The sequence below is a fragment of the Drosophila takahashii genome, chromosome 2L, assembly GCF_030179915.1.
Source record: "Drosophila takahashii strain IR98-3 E-12201 chromosome 2L, DtakHiC1v2, whole genome shotgun sequence".
NCBI classification, from domain to species: Eukaryota; Metazoa; Arthropoda; class Insecta; order Diptera; family Drosophilidae; genus Drosophila; species Drosophila takahashii.
In genome coordinates, this window is record NC_091678.1 from 35,680,338 (window position 1) to 35,697,044 (window position 16,707).

Consider the following 16,707-nt stretch of genomic DNA (forward strand, 5'->3'; position numbering starts at 1 on the left):
ACGGTCTGAACCTACTTAATGTCGAAATTTGTACATTTAAATATTTTTTGTAAAAGAAAAACAACAACAAAAATATTTTTAAAAAGGCGATTTTTAGCTTTGAATGAGTGCCACAACAAGAATTTTTGAGATATTGTCTGTAAGTTAGGTTTAGAGAGTCTACATTATTTCTAACCAAAATAAACTTGGATTCATAAAAATTGGATCTATACAGTGACCTGATTACGATGCGCAGCTGACCTACCTTTTTAAAAAATAGACTAAAAAAAAATTTGGTAAGATAAAAAAAAGTGTAATCAACAACAAAAAAAAGGAACACATAAAAACATTGCTGTTTTATATGTATCTCCCCCCTTAGCCCTACAGAAAAAAGCTAGGCGAGAAACAGGCTGCAGACTAGTGCGGCAAAATCAAAAATGCCTAGGGCGGCGCATTGTCTTTATCAGCCCCTGTCTGTGGGATATTGTCGAATTGTCTAAAGTGCGAACCCATCGGGGCAAATATCAAGACCAAAGAATTTACTTCAAGCATTACAGTGATGAAGAATTTGTTAAAAGCTTTTGCTTGTGTGAAGGCACGGCGCTAATTGTTTTGCAAAAGATTATTAATATGCGACTTGAATCTAAACTAGTCTTAACGGCAAAGCGTTCAGCTAAATCCTTTCAAGCCAGTTCTTTTGGATTTCACGTGACAGCGTCAGACTTTTTGTTTTCTAATATATATATTTCTGCTCTGACGCTGCTCACGGTATAATTTTTACCGTGCAGACATTGTTTTTTATTTTGCCTAAAATGTTGTTTTATCATCAGCTGTTAGTATGACCGTTTTATCGTACTTTTCTATAATTTTTCGACTTATTTTTGACAATTATTTGACTTTTCTGATGCGGGCTTGCCACCTAGTCTCAAATTAGTGCGCCCTTTACTTGGGTATTAAAGGAGAGACAAGAAAACAAAAACCGATTTGCCGTCTGAAAAATGTATTTTATTTATTTATTTATTTAGGTAATTGTAAATTTTACACGGTTACAACTTAAAGGTACCTCAGGGGACAGGATATCAGACAGAGTATTGTAATTATTGCAAAGAACCCGAAAAGGTTCGTGTTGAGCATAGTAAGACCTACATATTGGTAACCGCTAAGGTCGAAACTTGCGTGTAAATCTTGAAGTAACTGTAAGATCAATATAGGAAAGCAGAGTTTGTGAATCGACTGAACCAAGAAGAAGCTTATGAGCAAACATAACGCCATTACAAATTTGTCGATGATATATAGAAGGCATGTCAATTAATTGTAGCCTATTTCGGAAAGGTGGCAATAATTTACCAGAGACCCAATTTAAATTGCGCAATGAAAAATAAAAAAATTTTTTTTGAACAGATTCAATAATAACCTGTTATTCTATGTATTGTGGGCTCCAAACATAAGAACATTACTCCAAAATCTGACGCACTAGCGATACATACAGGGCCGTTTTCTCCTCCGTGGTGCAAAGTAGAATTTACCTAATGGAAGTATTAATTTATCCAGGCGGTAAATCGGTTTTCGTTTTCTCGTCCGTCATTTAAAACTCCAAGTAAAGGCGCACTAATTTGAGACTAGATGGCAACACCACAACAGAAGAGTTAACTATTTTTAACAATTAGTCGAAAAATACCAGAAAACAGTCATACTAATGCCTGATGATATACACAACATTTCAAAATAATTAAAAAGAAGAAAACAAGCTAGCTTCGGCCAGCCGAATCTAATATACCCTTGCAGATCACTCCTGTTAATTTACAAACCGCAAAAATTTTAAATTTCCTGTTATTTTGACATTTTATTTTCTGACCGTCCTATGGCAGCTATATAATAAAGTTGTCCGATTTTTGTTAAATTTAATTTGAAATTCGGAAATATTAAAAAAAGTCATATCCTAGAGTAGGAGAGAATACAATAAAAACCAAAGAATCTATAATAGGGGAGAGGAGAAGTTGAGACACTCAATTTTCTCAAAACGTATCCACTAAAAAAATTGTTTTTTTTTTTTTGTAATCTTTTTTAGTGAAAAAACTTTTGGGGAAAACATTATAAGCCAGGCTCTGGCCAGATCTAAGCTGTGAGAGTCGTGTACCATTTTTCACTAAAAGTTTTTGTCTACTTTTTTCAAAATTCCATTTAAAATTAATAACGTCCTTAAATTAACTTGGTAAGAGATTTAAAACATTAACTGTTAACAAATTAAAAAAGAATCAGTCAGAAAAAAAGTTATTAATTTTTTCCCGAAACATCCCATTTTGTGTAAGTTGGGACACTTTGAGCGTGTAAGTTGAGACACCCGTTTTTCATACAAAAAGGCCTTAGGCCAACAGAGGTCGCTTTCTGCCAAGTACATTTTATTGATATTAGGGGAAAAGTGAATATTCAAAGGGCCTTTTGATTTTAATTGTTATTTGGTCTATGTTCTTAAAAAATGGATTTGAAATAATTTAGGACGAACTAAAATTGATTAAATTAACATAAATAAATAGTTCCTTATAGTTTGGAGTACTGTGAGAGTATTATTGACTTTTAAAAGTGTCCCAACTTACAGACCTCTTTTTCAAAATGTCGTTTTTCGGCACTTTTCAAAAAAAATAATTTTTCAGTTTTCCCTAAGGAAAAAAAATATTTTTTTTTTGTTTTTTATTAAGCTAATAAATTAACCTTTCGATCAGTACCAAATGCGTAAAATTTCATAAGTGAATGTCGAAATGGCAGATCAAAAACACAAGGTGTACCAACCTACAGACCTCTCCCCTATATTTCCTATTATTTTCCAATTAATTTCGTTCCTATGTTGTTCCTATATGTTGTTTCAGATTGTAATTTTAATTTTTCAAAGCCTACCTTTTTAATAATAAGAAAATTCATCAATTTGTATGGCAGCTATATGAAGGGACGGTGGTAAAATTATGATATTAATATATGTGCATAATATCAGTGAGTAATTGAGTTGTGCAAACTTTCAGCTTAAACATGTAAGAATTGTACTCTTGTGAACTCATTGGAAATTTAAATAGGGTTTTCTAAATTGAATAAAACATATTTCCACATGATTTTGCCCCGATATTAGTTTCTAATTAGTTGGATACTGAGCTTAACTACAAATTTGGAGTACAGTTTGATTATTTTTATGACAAACCCCACCAATATACGCAAAAATCACTTTTTGGCTACTTTTTTGTTATTTTTTGGACCTATCTTCTGTTGTAAATTTATCCTATAGGAATGCTAATATGTGACATTTTTCTGTACTAAATGCTTCATTCACATGCTAAACTATTAAGTAAAAAGCAAAACATCCAGCAATTGAGAGATAGAGGTAAAGAAATCCGCTTTACAAAACAGTCGGAAAAAATGTCCCGAGCGACATGTCCCGAGCGAATGTTGAAACTGCATAAAAAAAAAACGGCAAAGAATTTTTGAGTAAAACCAAAAGCATTTCACAGCGACATGTTTGATCGACATTCTAAAAAAAATTGCATTCAAATATTCCATCAGAATTAGCTAATTTCTGGTGTTGTATGAACTTCCCCGAAATCCACTTCTATTTTTGTCCCGAGCGAATACGGCAGTTTTTTACCGATATCTTAAAAACTAAAAGTGGAACAAAATCAAGATTTTTACCAAAAATAGAGCTTGGGAAGAGTGAAAGGTAAAGCCCATAATTAAAATTTAAATCCATTGTTTTACAATTTTTTTTCACCTTTAAAGGTGTGCAAATGTCCCGAGCGACATTTTGGAAGTGCCCATATACTAATTTGAAGTTTGAGAACATTTTTTAAGTTCTTAACTTAAAAAATTCATAGCGCCCCTAAATGGACACCAACAAATTTTAAAAAATCACAGATGATAACCAAGCCAAACTCTACGAGGTACCCGAGCTTGAAGAAAATCTAAAATTTCATATGCGCAGTTTAGAAATTCTTACCCAAAAGTAGAAGGTAATATTTCAAAAAACACCGAAGCTAGAATTTTTTTCCTATTATTCCTAAGGGAGCTATAGGATATAGTTGTCCGATCCGGCTGGTTCCGACTTATATACTACCTGCAATATAAAGAAGACTTTTGGGAAAGTTTCAACCCGATAGCTTCAAAACTAAGACTAGTTTGCGTAGAAACGGACAGACGGACGGACAAGCGGACGGGCAGACGGACATGGCTAGATGGACTCGGCTATTGACGCTGATCAAAAATATATATACTTTATGTGGTCGGAAGCGTCTCCTTCACTTCGTTGCAAACTTCTGACTGAAAGCATAATACCCTCTGCAAGGGTATAAAAATGTCGGAAGAAAAAAGTTTTGCGGTAAAAATTATAGGTGTGTAGGGTAATGTGACGAGTAGGGTAATGTGACGAACTCGTCGAATCCCACATATGACGTCACGACAAAAATTCCAAATAAATGTAGTTCCCCCCTTATCGTGTCGACAATGTATGACAGTAATATTAATAAGAAGTCCCGTAATTTCTTTGTAAGGTTTTTTTTCTAAAAAGGTGGTGCGGAAATTAGCAAACCTATTCAATTTATTTGTGTTTCAGCAGTGCCAGAGTGAAGATGTGTTGAAAATAATATCAAATAAATATATACACGTATAAATGAGATCTCTACAGCCATATCTTGTGAACCGATTAAAATTTCACTATCAAGTCTTCAGTGGTTATGTAGCTATGAACCCAAGGAACTAAATTGACTAATGGCTCTTGCGCACCTAGCACGTTAAAAAAAAATTTCGCTCATTTTCGATTTTTAATGCCCTAGGTGCACTTCTTCGCAAGAGTCATTTGTCAATTTAGTTCCTTGGGTTCATAACTGAAGATTTGATAGTGAAATTTTAATCGGTTCACAAGATATGGCCGTTACAAATAAATTTAGTATGTAAAACTTTAACTCGCTATAATAGGTAAACGCGAGCTAAGCCAGATAAACCCAAATGGGTTTTAGCTTTTTTCGATGAGTACTTTCCGCCCATGAAATCAAAATTGCGGTTACATTTTTCATGTTGCACTGTGTTGTTTTTAGTTGGGCCGTCAGTTGGAAAGGATGGCTCACGACAAAAGCTGTGGTATTTAACTCCGATAGAATTTCAAATCGTAATTTTTACAGAAATATGCTCAGTTGATGTTATCAATTTTCTGCTTTTATACTTTAATAAAATATTGATTTTTGGGAAAGTTACAGTAAAAAACAAATCGTTCGTCACATTACCCTACGACCTTTGAAAGTGCAAAAAAAGTATGGTTCACGCCAAACGCTGTAGGATTCAGCTCCGTTGGAATTTCGAATTCTAATTTTACAGAAATATGCTCAGTAGATAAAAGCAACTTTCTACTTTTACACTTTTAAAAAATATTGATTTTTAGAAAAGTTACATTTAAAAAACGAATCGTTTGTCACCTTACCCTACACTCCCCTACCGATGAACAGGAGACAATTCTTGTAGAACTGGTGTCTTGGGAAAAGCCTCCGGAAGATTAAATTCTTACATGCGTGCAATCTATGGCTCCTGTGACTTTCGGAGACTTTGCTATTTTATAAAAATCAACAACATTTTCGTGAAGACTTTCAATACGCGAGAACTTCATAAATTGTTTTAATAAAGACGCTATAGCAAAAGAAACTTCCTTAACAACTCGACTGGCTGTGGGCACACTTACACCACAAAAATCGCATACAGTTATAAGAAAACTGCCGCTTGAATATAATCTAAGTGCTATTAGAAGCTTAACCCATGGCTGTATTGTCGTTTCCCTGTAATAATTATCAAATAAAAACACCTCTTAACGAGGTAAAAAACTAGTGACGATCGCACCTTCAACATACAAAAGTTCTGATATCAACATTTGTGACGAAAAATTATTACACTCGTCATTAAATAGACTTTCTAATATTTTCTCATTCGGCCCGCCCTAGCAAACTATTCCAGCCTTTTTCCCTTCACAGGCATTTTCTATTGCAGCGTGCCGAATGAGAAAATATTAGAAAGTCTATTTAATGACGAGTGTAATAATTTTTCGTCACAAATGTTGATATCAGAACTTTTGTATGTTGAAGGTGCGATCGTCACTAGTTTTTTACCTCGTTAAGAGGTGTTTTTATTTGATATCAGAAGTTTTTGTTTGTTTACATTTGCTCTCATAGGAGCTAAAATATACCTTTAAATTTAAATTGGTCAATCATAATTTGTAAGCCATTGTATTTAAACAAATTAAGTTAAAAAAGCGTTTAAGTATTTCAAAATACCTTTTAAACGAGGTACAGCACATGTCGGTACCTTTAGTAGTGTAGAACTTACAAACAAACGAAATTTAGCTTTTTTTTTAGCTTTTTCCCGCTAAAGTAGCGGCTTTTTCCAAAAGTCGTAGAACAAAAGATTCCTATATGGAACTCTTAAGTGCAAATTTACTGATTCCATGACCCTAAAATACAGTTCGGATACCCTCCCACAAAATTCAATACTCAGGGAGCGTTAATTGTTCGAGCTGGCAAAAGTGGCTATTTTCGTATAAAAATAACTTTTAAACGTGACTTTTTACAGTAATGTGTTATATACCAAAATTTAAGGAATCTCAAGGGCTATACAGTTTAAGGTTTTAAAGAAAATCGTTAGAGCCGTTTTTGAGAAAAATAAAAAAAAGCTAAAAAAAAAGTTTTAAAAAATTGTCTTTTGTTCATATTTTTTTAATTATTACATTTACACAAATTGCATATAGAAGGCGTTTATAGCATTTAAAAATACCTTTCAAACGAGATGCAGCACAAGTCTGTAGCTTTAGTAGTATATAAGTTACGGATTTCCGAATTTTAGCTATTTATAGCTGTTTTCCCGCTAAACTAGCGAGTTTTTCCAAAAGTGGTAGAACAAAAGTTTTTCATATCGATGTGATGAACGTCATATAAAATTTTCAAAACTTAAAAAACATGTTTTGGACAAACTGACAAACTGAGAAACAGAATTAAATTTTCATTTTGGGAAGACGAAGAAAATCTTATTTTGGCTATAACTTTTGAACGGAGCGTCGGATTTTGACAAACGACCCCTCATTCGACGGGTATTTTCAAAAGGAACACAAGTAAAATATTGCGAGGGGGCAATTATCCCCACCGGCCCCAACAGCTCCAAATTTCGAAATTTTCACTTTTTCACTTTCACCGCTCTCTCTCCCCAGCCAATTGATTTTCTTAGAGTCTTGGTATGCAATCCTGTTAGTTTTCGCAATACCTTTCGATAGGTGTATCATTCATTATGATCGGACCATCACAGTAGATTTTCATTTCTTCGTGTATATATAGTAGTCGCCTTCGCACACTCTCCTGGTGCGCTTCGTCACTACATGGACTGCCGTCCATAGTAATTATATATAAAACAAAATCAAATTGTATGTGTGTGCCGAACGCTGCTTTAGATTCAAGTCGCAAAAATATTTTTTGCAAAACAAATAGCGCCGGGATTTTACGCAAGCGAAACATTTTAACAATTTCTTTATCACTGTAACTCTCTTCTTTTATTCAAACTAGACTTGTTTGGGTTTCCATGTAATCTTTTAACTTGGATTTCAAGTTATTTGAATGGGAGGACTCAGAGGGTTATATTTAAGAACGCTGTTTCTAAAATGATCCACGTGACATCTGGAGTGCCCCAGGGTAGTCATCTTGGTCCTTTGCTGTTTACTCTGCTTATTAACGATCTTCCCTCTATCATAAGAAATTCTTTTTAAGTATGGTGTGAGTATAGTCTCTTAAATTTGAACTGCCTGAAATGTAACGTAATGACCTTTCATAGGGGTACTCCTACGTTCATAACACTAGTTTACAGCAAAAAAAGATAAACATTGAGACCAATTTTGTTCGATAAGTTTTGAGTTGCTAATCACGCTGAACAAATAAAAAAAATTCTCAAGGAACCGTTCTGAAGATATTCGCAAAAATCCAGATTTTCGGAACTTCTTTTATAAAACCTTACAGATCTCAAAAACCCTTAAGGGGTTATACACTACTGGTCAAAAGAATAAGTACACACGTTACACCCTCACTTGCTAAGAGATATCTCTATAGTTATTGAGGCCAGACCTCCCAAACCTTTTTATTTGGAAAGGTTATTCTGTTCTGCAATATTTAAATAAACAATGGATACAGTAAAACCTGTCTAATCCATGTTAGCCCTACATTTGTGCGATAGGTCGGTTTTGGTGTGGTCAAAATAATAAGTACACTTGTGTTGCTTATAAATTTTAAAATATTAAATCTAGAATGGGGCTACGGTTAGTATTTTATCTTAAGTTAGGATCATGTTTATAAGAAGTCTGGTCCAATTGGACGATCCAAAAAGTTTTCAAGCCTGGATTTGGTTATTTCAAAGTCATCATCCATGCTAAAATCTGATTTGCAGCTTAAAAGGAGCACTTAACACTTAAGTATGGCTTGTGATTCCCTAAAATTTCCTTAAAAATACTACTCTGAATAAATAAAATCGATTTGGAAAAAAATGAGTACTTACACCGTAAAAAATTAGGAAAAAGGGGAAATAAATAAGAAAAAACCAAAGTTACATGCGGTTTTAATTTAAAAAAAAATAGTTAAATTTTAAATTCTTAATTTTTTTATTTTTATTTTGATAGTAGATAAAACGACTAAAAAAATGAGATATGTTTCATAAAGATCGGTCAACAAATTATAAAATGGCTGTTGACGATGTGCACGATAACAAAACTGCTATATCGTTAAAAACGAATTTCATACAAACTTGTATGGACGGGCAATTTGTATTTATGTATAGATATCTAGCGTTGTGCGATTCATGTAGTACGGTTTAAGTTGTTTACCGATCTTAATGAAACATATCTCATTTTTTTAGTCGTTTTATCTACTATCAAAATAAAAATAAAAAAATTAAGAAAAAATTGTACATTTTAGTCTGCACGAGCCCTTTCGCGCTCTAGGTAATAATAATAACAACTTTTATCATTTAATTTGCATTTCAACTTCTATCCCGGTATTAGGAACTAATATTTTAGCTTATTTGCTTCACACCTAATTGCTTCTTTTTTTTTATTATGTGTCCCGTCTTTATTTGTTTTATGTATTTTTCCTCGCGAACTCGCATTCTTGCTCAAATTGATAAAAGGGTCCCGCGCGTAACAAGCACGTGCTTGGTGTCGTTGGGCCACTTGTTTCTACTGTACAATATTCCACCGAGTTTGCGATCAGCAGTTTGGGAATATTTTCAGGGTCAGACCTTGAACCTTTTTTTGTGAAGACGAATAATGTAGGATTTATTCCAAATCACTGGCATGCTGGATTGGTTCACAGATAGATTAAATAAATGTATGATAGGACGTGCAAGATTTTGGGCGCATTGTTTTAAGATGCAGCTTGGAACCTTATCAAGACGTGCAGCAAATGAATTGTTAATCGAAGACAACCCATCAAGAACATCACCTTCCGTGAAAGATGCCAGAAAAATATTGTTCGCATGAGGAAGAGTACAAGGATACAGACAACGGGAAAAAAAGAGTTGTGTAAAGTGAGTTGAAGGGATGAAAGAAGCAAATAAGTTAGATATACCAAGAATAATAGATTCAGCACTATTACGATAGCGGCAGGACGAAGGATATGCGTTAGATTTACGATTGGAGTTAACAAATGAATAAAATTGCTTAGTATCTTTCCGTTAGTTAAATTCTACTTTGCAGAACGGACGGAGAAAACGACCCTTAATCAATTTTAGTAAGGCATTTGACACGGTTAATTGTCCCAAATAAAAAATTAATATGAATTCTGAAACAGTGTCATTGTCACTGGGAGTAGTTGTAATCGAACCATGTCTCTAACTTTGCATATAAAATCTTTGACTTAAACTTCATTGGATAATACTCTCTTACATAAAGTTATTTTTTAAAGACTTACAGAATCAAAATTTGTTGCGTAGGGGAGAGTGGGGCAATTTCGTCACTGGGGCAATTTCGTCACCTGCAATATCTCGGAATCCATAAGTCGTAAAAATATATAATTTTTTTTAGTCCTTCAAGACAGCATGACACAACTAATGCATTTTTTTTTGCACAAAAGGACAAGAAAATTAAGCTATAATATTAAGGGCCGGTTCCTCGAGTCCCTGTCAAAGTCCCTGATAGCTATCTGTTCGAAAAACTTAAGGACAAGATAAACTGTTCGTAAAAGCAAATCCGCTTTCTCGACTGCTTTAATTTATCTGAACGAGAAACAATTACAGAGTGCTGTTAACGCACAGAATTGTGCTGTGAAACGCAAAAAATGGCGTGCTTCGATTATTTTATCAGCTGTTTGGGTATAATTCAAAGGAAAAGTCAGCTGTGATTTTGTTTCTTCTTCATAGTTGGCTTTGGGAAATCAGCTGTCATTCTTTCGAGCCGAAAACGCTTAAAGTTAGCTCTCACATTGGTGCTCGAGAAAGCCAAAATGCCTTTACAGGGACTTTATCTGTTCGAGAAATGTTAGCCGGCACTCGAGAAACCGGCCCTAAATGTGTTTTAACAGTTCAAAAGCTACATTTAGTTCTCGACGAAATTTTTTCTGTATGCCACAATTACAAAGGGATAAGATACAGAATTTTTTAAATATAATACACAGTGATATAATGTGCATTTCTGCGTTAGTGATTTTTAACTTCGCGCCTAATTTCGGAAGAAAAATATTTATTTCTAAAAAAGTACTGTGTGGGGAAATTTCGCCACCCTATGCTTAGGGTAAATTCGCACCTATTTTAAATACATATTTTTTTATTTGACGAGCTGGCTAACGAACAGACTACCGGCAGCAGCAACAAATATAGAACGTCAACAAAAATGGTACGCTTGATCAGTGTAGCATATTTACAGGCGGTAAATTCCCTACATTTTTCAGGTGACGAAATTACCGCAGTGGTGTGGCGATTTTACCCCCCTATGTGGCGGAATTGCCCCAGTATATTGGTTTTACTTTTTAATTTTTTATAAATCACCAAGGATATTTAAAAAAAAGGGGAATGTCACACCTTTTTTTCCCCCTGTATATTGGTTTTACTTTTTAATTTTTTGTAAATCACCAAGGTAATTTAAAAAAAAGGGGAATGTCACATTTTTAAGCTTGGTGCTTCAACAATAAAAAAAGAATTATCATATTTCTGTGTTCCGTGTTTCAAGATGGACAAAAAAAGCTTTGAAACAAGAGAGAACGCTATAGTCGGGTTGGTGTCCCGACTATCTAATACCCGTCACTCAGCTAATGGGAGTGCGAACGCTGTACTCGGGTTGGTGTCCCGACTAATAATAGTAACTCAGCTAAAGGGAGTGCGAGGGAGATAGATATATAAATTTTGATTGCGTATAACTTTTTAATGAATGGTCCGATTTGAAAAATGTCTTCTACATTTCGATAGGTATAAATATACACAACAAAATTGAATTTATACTTCTCGGAAATCTTTAAAGATGTGGGCGCAGGACCCAATAAACTTGCGCTGCGTAGGAAGCCAAAAAATATGTGTGGGAAATCTCAACCTTCTAGCTTTTGTAGTTTCTGAGATCTCAGTATTCATACAGACGGACATGGCTAGATCGACTCGGCTAGTGCCCCTGATCAAGAATATATATACTTTATGGGATCGGAAACGCCTTCTAGCTGTTACATACTTTTGCACGAATCTAATATACCCTTTTACTCTACGAGTAACGGGTATAAAAATGCTGACGAAATTGCCCCACTCTCCCCTATTCGATTCGACTGGGAAACCAGCTCATTCTATTGGTCTTACAAATATAAATGTGACCTCACTTTTCAAAAATGTATCTTACAGTCAAAAGTTTGCCGACCTGTAGCTCATTTATTTGGCAAGTTAAAGGATGGCATTATTGTTGTGACTTAAAATAAATATCATCTAATTTTTTTAAGTGCTATCTATCTAGAAAGAAAATAAAACTCGTATAAAAAAAATGTTCATTAAATAAATTACTGCGAAACAGCGATGCCCAGCAGAATTAGAGCATACAATCACATGTTGGAATCTGTTTGTGTGAGTGATTTGCTCTGTGAAACTTTCTGAAATGTGAGCGATGACCGCATTTCTTTTCTGTTTGTGCAAACTGAAAAGTAACGTATCTTAGCAGGACAGGCATCTTTTCTAGCCCACGGACCAAGGGCGCTGCATCTGCTGACCACTGGTCAACAATATTGTAAAATATAATTCGGCTCAGTCGAAGCAATTTACATATATGTATAATGATAAATAATTGTTAAGCATACCTTTTGAACAAGCAGTCAATTCTCTGGCACGAAAAGCAATCAAGTAGAATACGGCTTGGCAGATAGAGTAGAAAACCAAATGAGCCTTTAACGAGCAAGTTTGGTTATATTCACCGGAGTCGTCTATGTAGGTATGAGCCCACTTGCTCAATTCTTTTAAATAAAATATTACAATGCTAGAAAAAAGTGTCAATAATATATGTTCTTAATTCATAACTCACAATTATTCTTACCTAAGTGGTAAAAACCTAGCGCGAGATAAAAAACTAGCCATGTATCCAACCGCAGCATGTCGAATAATCGCCGATATATTTGGATTTTTAACCTTCTGCCAAAGCAGATCAAGAAAATCTTCAGAGTATGCAAACCGAATACTAGTCACATAAAATAAGACGAATTGCACGTGATGGGTATTGTGGGTGGGTAACAGAACCTCGTCGAATACATGCAGCAACATTTTAAATAAACGATTAGCAGTCCACCGCTGTTGGTCGCTACTGTTTTGGTGAATTCGACATCTTTCGTCAAAAAACCTATAAAGCATAAAAAGGCATATATCCAAGGTTTTGCCGACAGGATGCCCAATAGTTTTTCCAGTCTTAGTCAAGCTATCGACGGATATATCGTCTATTTGAAACAAGGTATCTGCCTCCACGTTGTCATCCTCATCATCTGATTCTGCGCCAATTTCATCTCGTGGTGCGTTAACATCTAGTACTAAAAGTCTGAGAGGCGTAAAAATATAACACATAATTATATTAAATGAGTGTCAACAAAAAAGAAAGCTATTCGATAGATTGAAAAAAAGGTTCAAAAACAAGGCACTTATTATCGCAAGTATGCCTTCGGACATAGCTAGATGGACTCGGCTAGTGATCCTGATCAAGAATATATATACTTTATATGGTCGGAAACGCCTCCTTCTAGCTGTTACCTACTTTTGCACGAATACAATATACCCTTTTACTCTACGACTAACGAGTATAATGATAATGATGAAGAATCTTACAAAATTATGGCAAGAAATGTCAAATATCTGGCGGCCACATCTTTAGTGTTTATTAATACCAATCGACTTTTTAAATTTTTTAAATCGGACCATTCATTAAAAAAACAAGAGACAACGCTATAATCTGGTGCCCCGACTATCAGATACCCGTTACTCAGCTAAAGGGAGTGCGAGGGAGATGGAGGTATAAAACTTTGATTGTGCATAACTTTTTAACAAATAGTCCGATTTACAAAATTTCTTTTATTTTTGATAGGTATAAATAAACGCAACAAAATTGCATTTATAATCTTTAAAAATGTTGGCGCTAGACAAAGTATAAAATCGTTTGTGGGCGTTAGAGGGGGCTCGGCTGAAGGAATCCCAAGAATATGTGTGGGTAATCCCAACTTTCTAGCTTTTGTATATTCCGAGATTTCAGCGCTTATACATGCGGACAGACAGACTCGGCTAGTGACCCTGATCAAGAATATAATGTCCTTTAAAAAAGGAGCAATTTGCAAATGAAGTTAAAATCGACTGGTGAAGCATGACTAAGGTCCGGTTTCTCGAGTGCCGGCTAAGATTTCTCGAACAGATAAAGTCCCTGCTAAGGCATTTTGGCTTTCTCGATCATCAATGTAAGAGCTAGCTTTGACAGGGACTCGGAGTCCCTGTTAGGCGTTTTTGGCTCGATAGAATGACAGCTGATTCTCCAAAGTTAATTAAGAAGAAGAAAGGAAATCACAGCTGACTTGGCCTTTGAATTTTACCCAAACAGCTGATGAAATAATCGAAGCACGCCATTTTTTGCGGCTTACACAACAATTCATGCGTTAACAGCACTCTTTAATTGTTTCTCGTTCAGATAAATTAAAGCAGTCGAGAAAGCGGATTTGCTTTTACGATCAGTTTATCTGGTCTTTAAGTTTTTCGAACAGATAGCTAAAAGGGACTTTGACAGGGACTCGAGAAACCGGCCCTAAGTGGCACACTGTAGATACTTTATACCCCTCAAGTCAATGAGTAGCTGATATTAATAACAATATTTGTAAAGTATTTACTTTTGCAGAACCAGCTGCAAAATTAGTTCCTCAAAAATCGGCTTGTAATCGATTAGCCAGAGCACGTTAAACAGGTACCCTGCCGTCACATGAGTTGGCTTTTTAAAATATGGAAATTTAGCGGATATGGCATCTATGACCAAATCAAATGTCATTGGCACTGCCGTTAAAATGCGATTTAGGACTTCATGGATGGGTTTCAATTCAAGTCGTGTACGCTCCGATGGACATCCCGTGACCCAGTCGCGATCGTCCAAATCACCAGGAATCCAGTGTGCAATTAATTTGGATACTCCTATTGGTAAGTATCTATTGTGGGTCACCATTACGTCTATATAAAATTCAGTATAAGCTTTGATTATCTCCGAACTTCTTTTCTTCCAGTTAAGTGAAAGCAAAGCCTCGACAACGTTAACAAAATCAGGAGTTAAGTTGTGCACAATTTTTTTGGCATCTTTTACGATTAGTAAAACTTCGTCATCCTTTAAAAAAGTAGAGAAAAGTTAAAATTAAAAATAAAAAATAACGATATATAACACTTACTTGAAGTTCTGCTTGACGGAGAAAGTGTGTAAACTCCTTAACCAGATGGAAATTCCCTTCTTCTTGGGCGACGCGTATAGACTCGGCGAGACCAACTGTTTTTGGACAGAAAAATCGGACTTTGTTGACAGCCACTGAAGTGGAACGATGACGTTCCGCACTAGAAAATGTCTTTAAAATGGATGTCACACCCGACTTGCTTGTGTATAATGACATATTGCCATGCACAGACTGCAAGTCAATATGTCTTTCCGAAAATTTGCTATATTACAAAAACCGATTTCGTAACGATAGTCCACAGAAATCGTCAATAAGATATTTACAAGCTTTATTGACCCCTTTTGTTTTTACCACAGAGGATTTTTATTTTAATAAATTAATAATTAATTTCAACTATAAAACAAAACAAAACACGTTGTCGTGTGACCGCGTTTTACATGAAACAATAATGTCAAGTTATATAGTAATACCATATTCAAACAATTCCATGGCTGTTGCGAAAAAGTATTTCATCTCATTCACACATGATCGCTGAAATCGAAAAGCAACAAATCGACCTGCAGATCGTGTTAAGGCAAAGGGAAATTCTGTTTCAGAGACCAAATTTCGCTTCAGGGGTACACGTGCTAGAATGAGACAAGAAAAGTCGTTACAACTCCACTTCAGCTAAAAGTGGAGCCTAATAAGCAGTTTTTTATTTGGAATTTTTTGTTATCACGTTCTAGACAGAGACGGAAAATGTCGCTTCCACTCAGCTAAGATAAAATCAGTTTTTTGTTTCGGAGAAAATTAATTTTTAATGCATGACCCAAGTCAGCTGTTATAAGAATATCTTCGTTGGTGCTTGGCGAGATCTTTAGGTGGAGGAAGGTGTTATAATGTAATATATATAGAGCCTAATAGGGTCTTCCACCAGAGCTCCATCCACCATCTACCATCCGGTGAACGGATGGTCCGTAAGGTTTTGCCGATCCAAAAATTTCCCGGTTAGTCCGCCATCCAATTTTGACGGACCTTGACGGGCTCTTTTATACGATAGTTAGGCGATGTTTTCTCTGTGCAACTCTGAATTCTTCCTCTGGACTGTAAAAATTGCAAATCAAATCGATGGCGAGAGAAAATTAAAAAATGCTTCATTGTTTTTTGGTTAAGCCTAGTACTCAGTTCGGCTAAGAGTTTTATTAGTCGAAAAATATTAATATTTTAGGGTGACCGAAGTTTTCGGAGTTCATCCGCAATGCATGTAGAATGGTCTTACTCTCAGCAAGCAAATTAACTGGCGCCAATTTTGAAATATTACAAAATGATTAGCCGACCTAGGTCGCAAGCTTTAAATTTGCTGTTGGAATGAGGATATGTATTGCTGCAACTCCTACAGGCAGTTTTCCATTGGTTTTTGAGGTTTTCATTCTATTTATAATATGTTATTGGCACACCGCTTCTGCACAAACACAGCCAAAGATCAAATTTTTTATTCTTTGGGCCGCGGCTAAAGGCGTTCATCAGAATTCATCCGCTAAATCTAGTATTTTAGTGGTATTTTCTTACTATTTCCTTAGCTCAACTGAGTACCAAGGTGGGAAAAAGGCCCCGGCTAAAGGCTTTAGCTACCTATTTGCCTCTCGCTTACTCCTATGCTTAGCTAGCAGTTTTCGTCGTACTGAGTACTAGGCTTTATCGTCGAATTATTTGTGGTTTGTTATGAGCGGAAAAGCGTTCGCAAACGGGTTGCTATGAGTGGGAGAACGCAAAATGTAAGCTGTTGTGCGTACGAAAACATTAATATTTGCAATAATAACTAATATAAATTAAAAGAAATCTTTGTACT

General features: G+C 35.3%; 1 protein-coding gene across 2 annotated transcripts in view; it reads right to left on the minus strand.

The window, feature by feature from the left end:
• Tif-IA (RNA polymerase I-specific transcription initiation factor RRN3 homolog Tif-IA) overlaps positions 1–15,311 on the minus strand; it is a 123,579-nt gene extending 108,268 nt beyond the window's left edge. For both annotated transcript variants that reach the window (XM_070211506.1, XM_070219617.1), the window contains exons 1-4: positions 14,880–15,311; positions 14,337–14,818; positions 12,518–13,009; positions 12,285–12,460 (exon numbers count right to left, since the gene is read on the minus strand). In XM_070211506.1, the coding sequence (XP_070067607.1) occupies positions 12,285–12,460; positions 12,518–13,009; positions 14,337–14,818; positions 14,880–15,095 (1,366 nt within the window). In that variant the 5' untranslated portion in view covers positions 15,096–15,311. The remainder of the gene's footprint in view (positions 1–12,284; positions 12,461–12,517; positions 13,010–14,336; positions 14,819–14,879) is intronic.
• Positions 15,312–16,707: the final 1,396 nt, after the last annotated feature.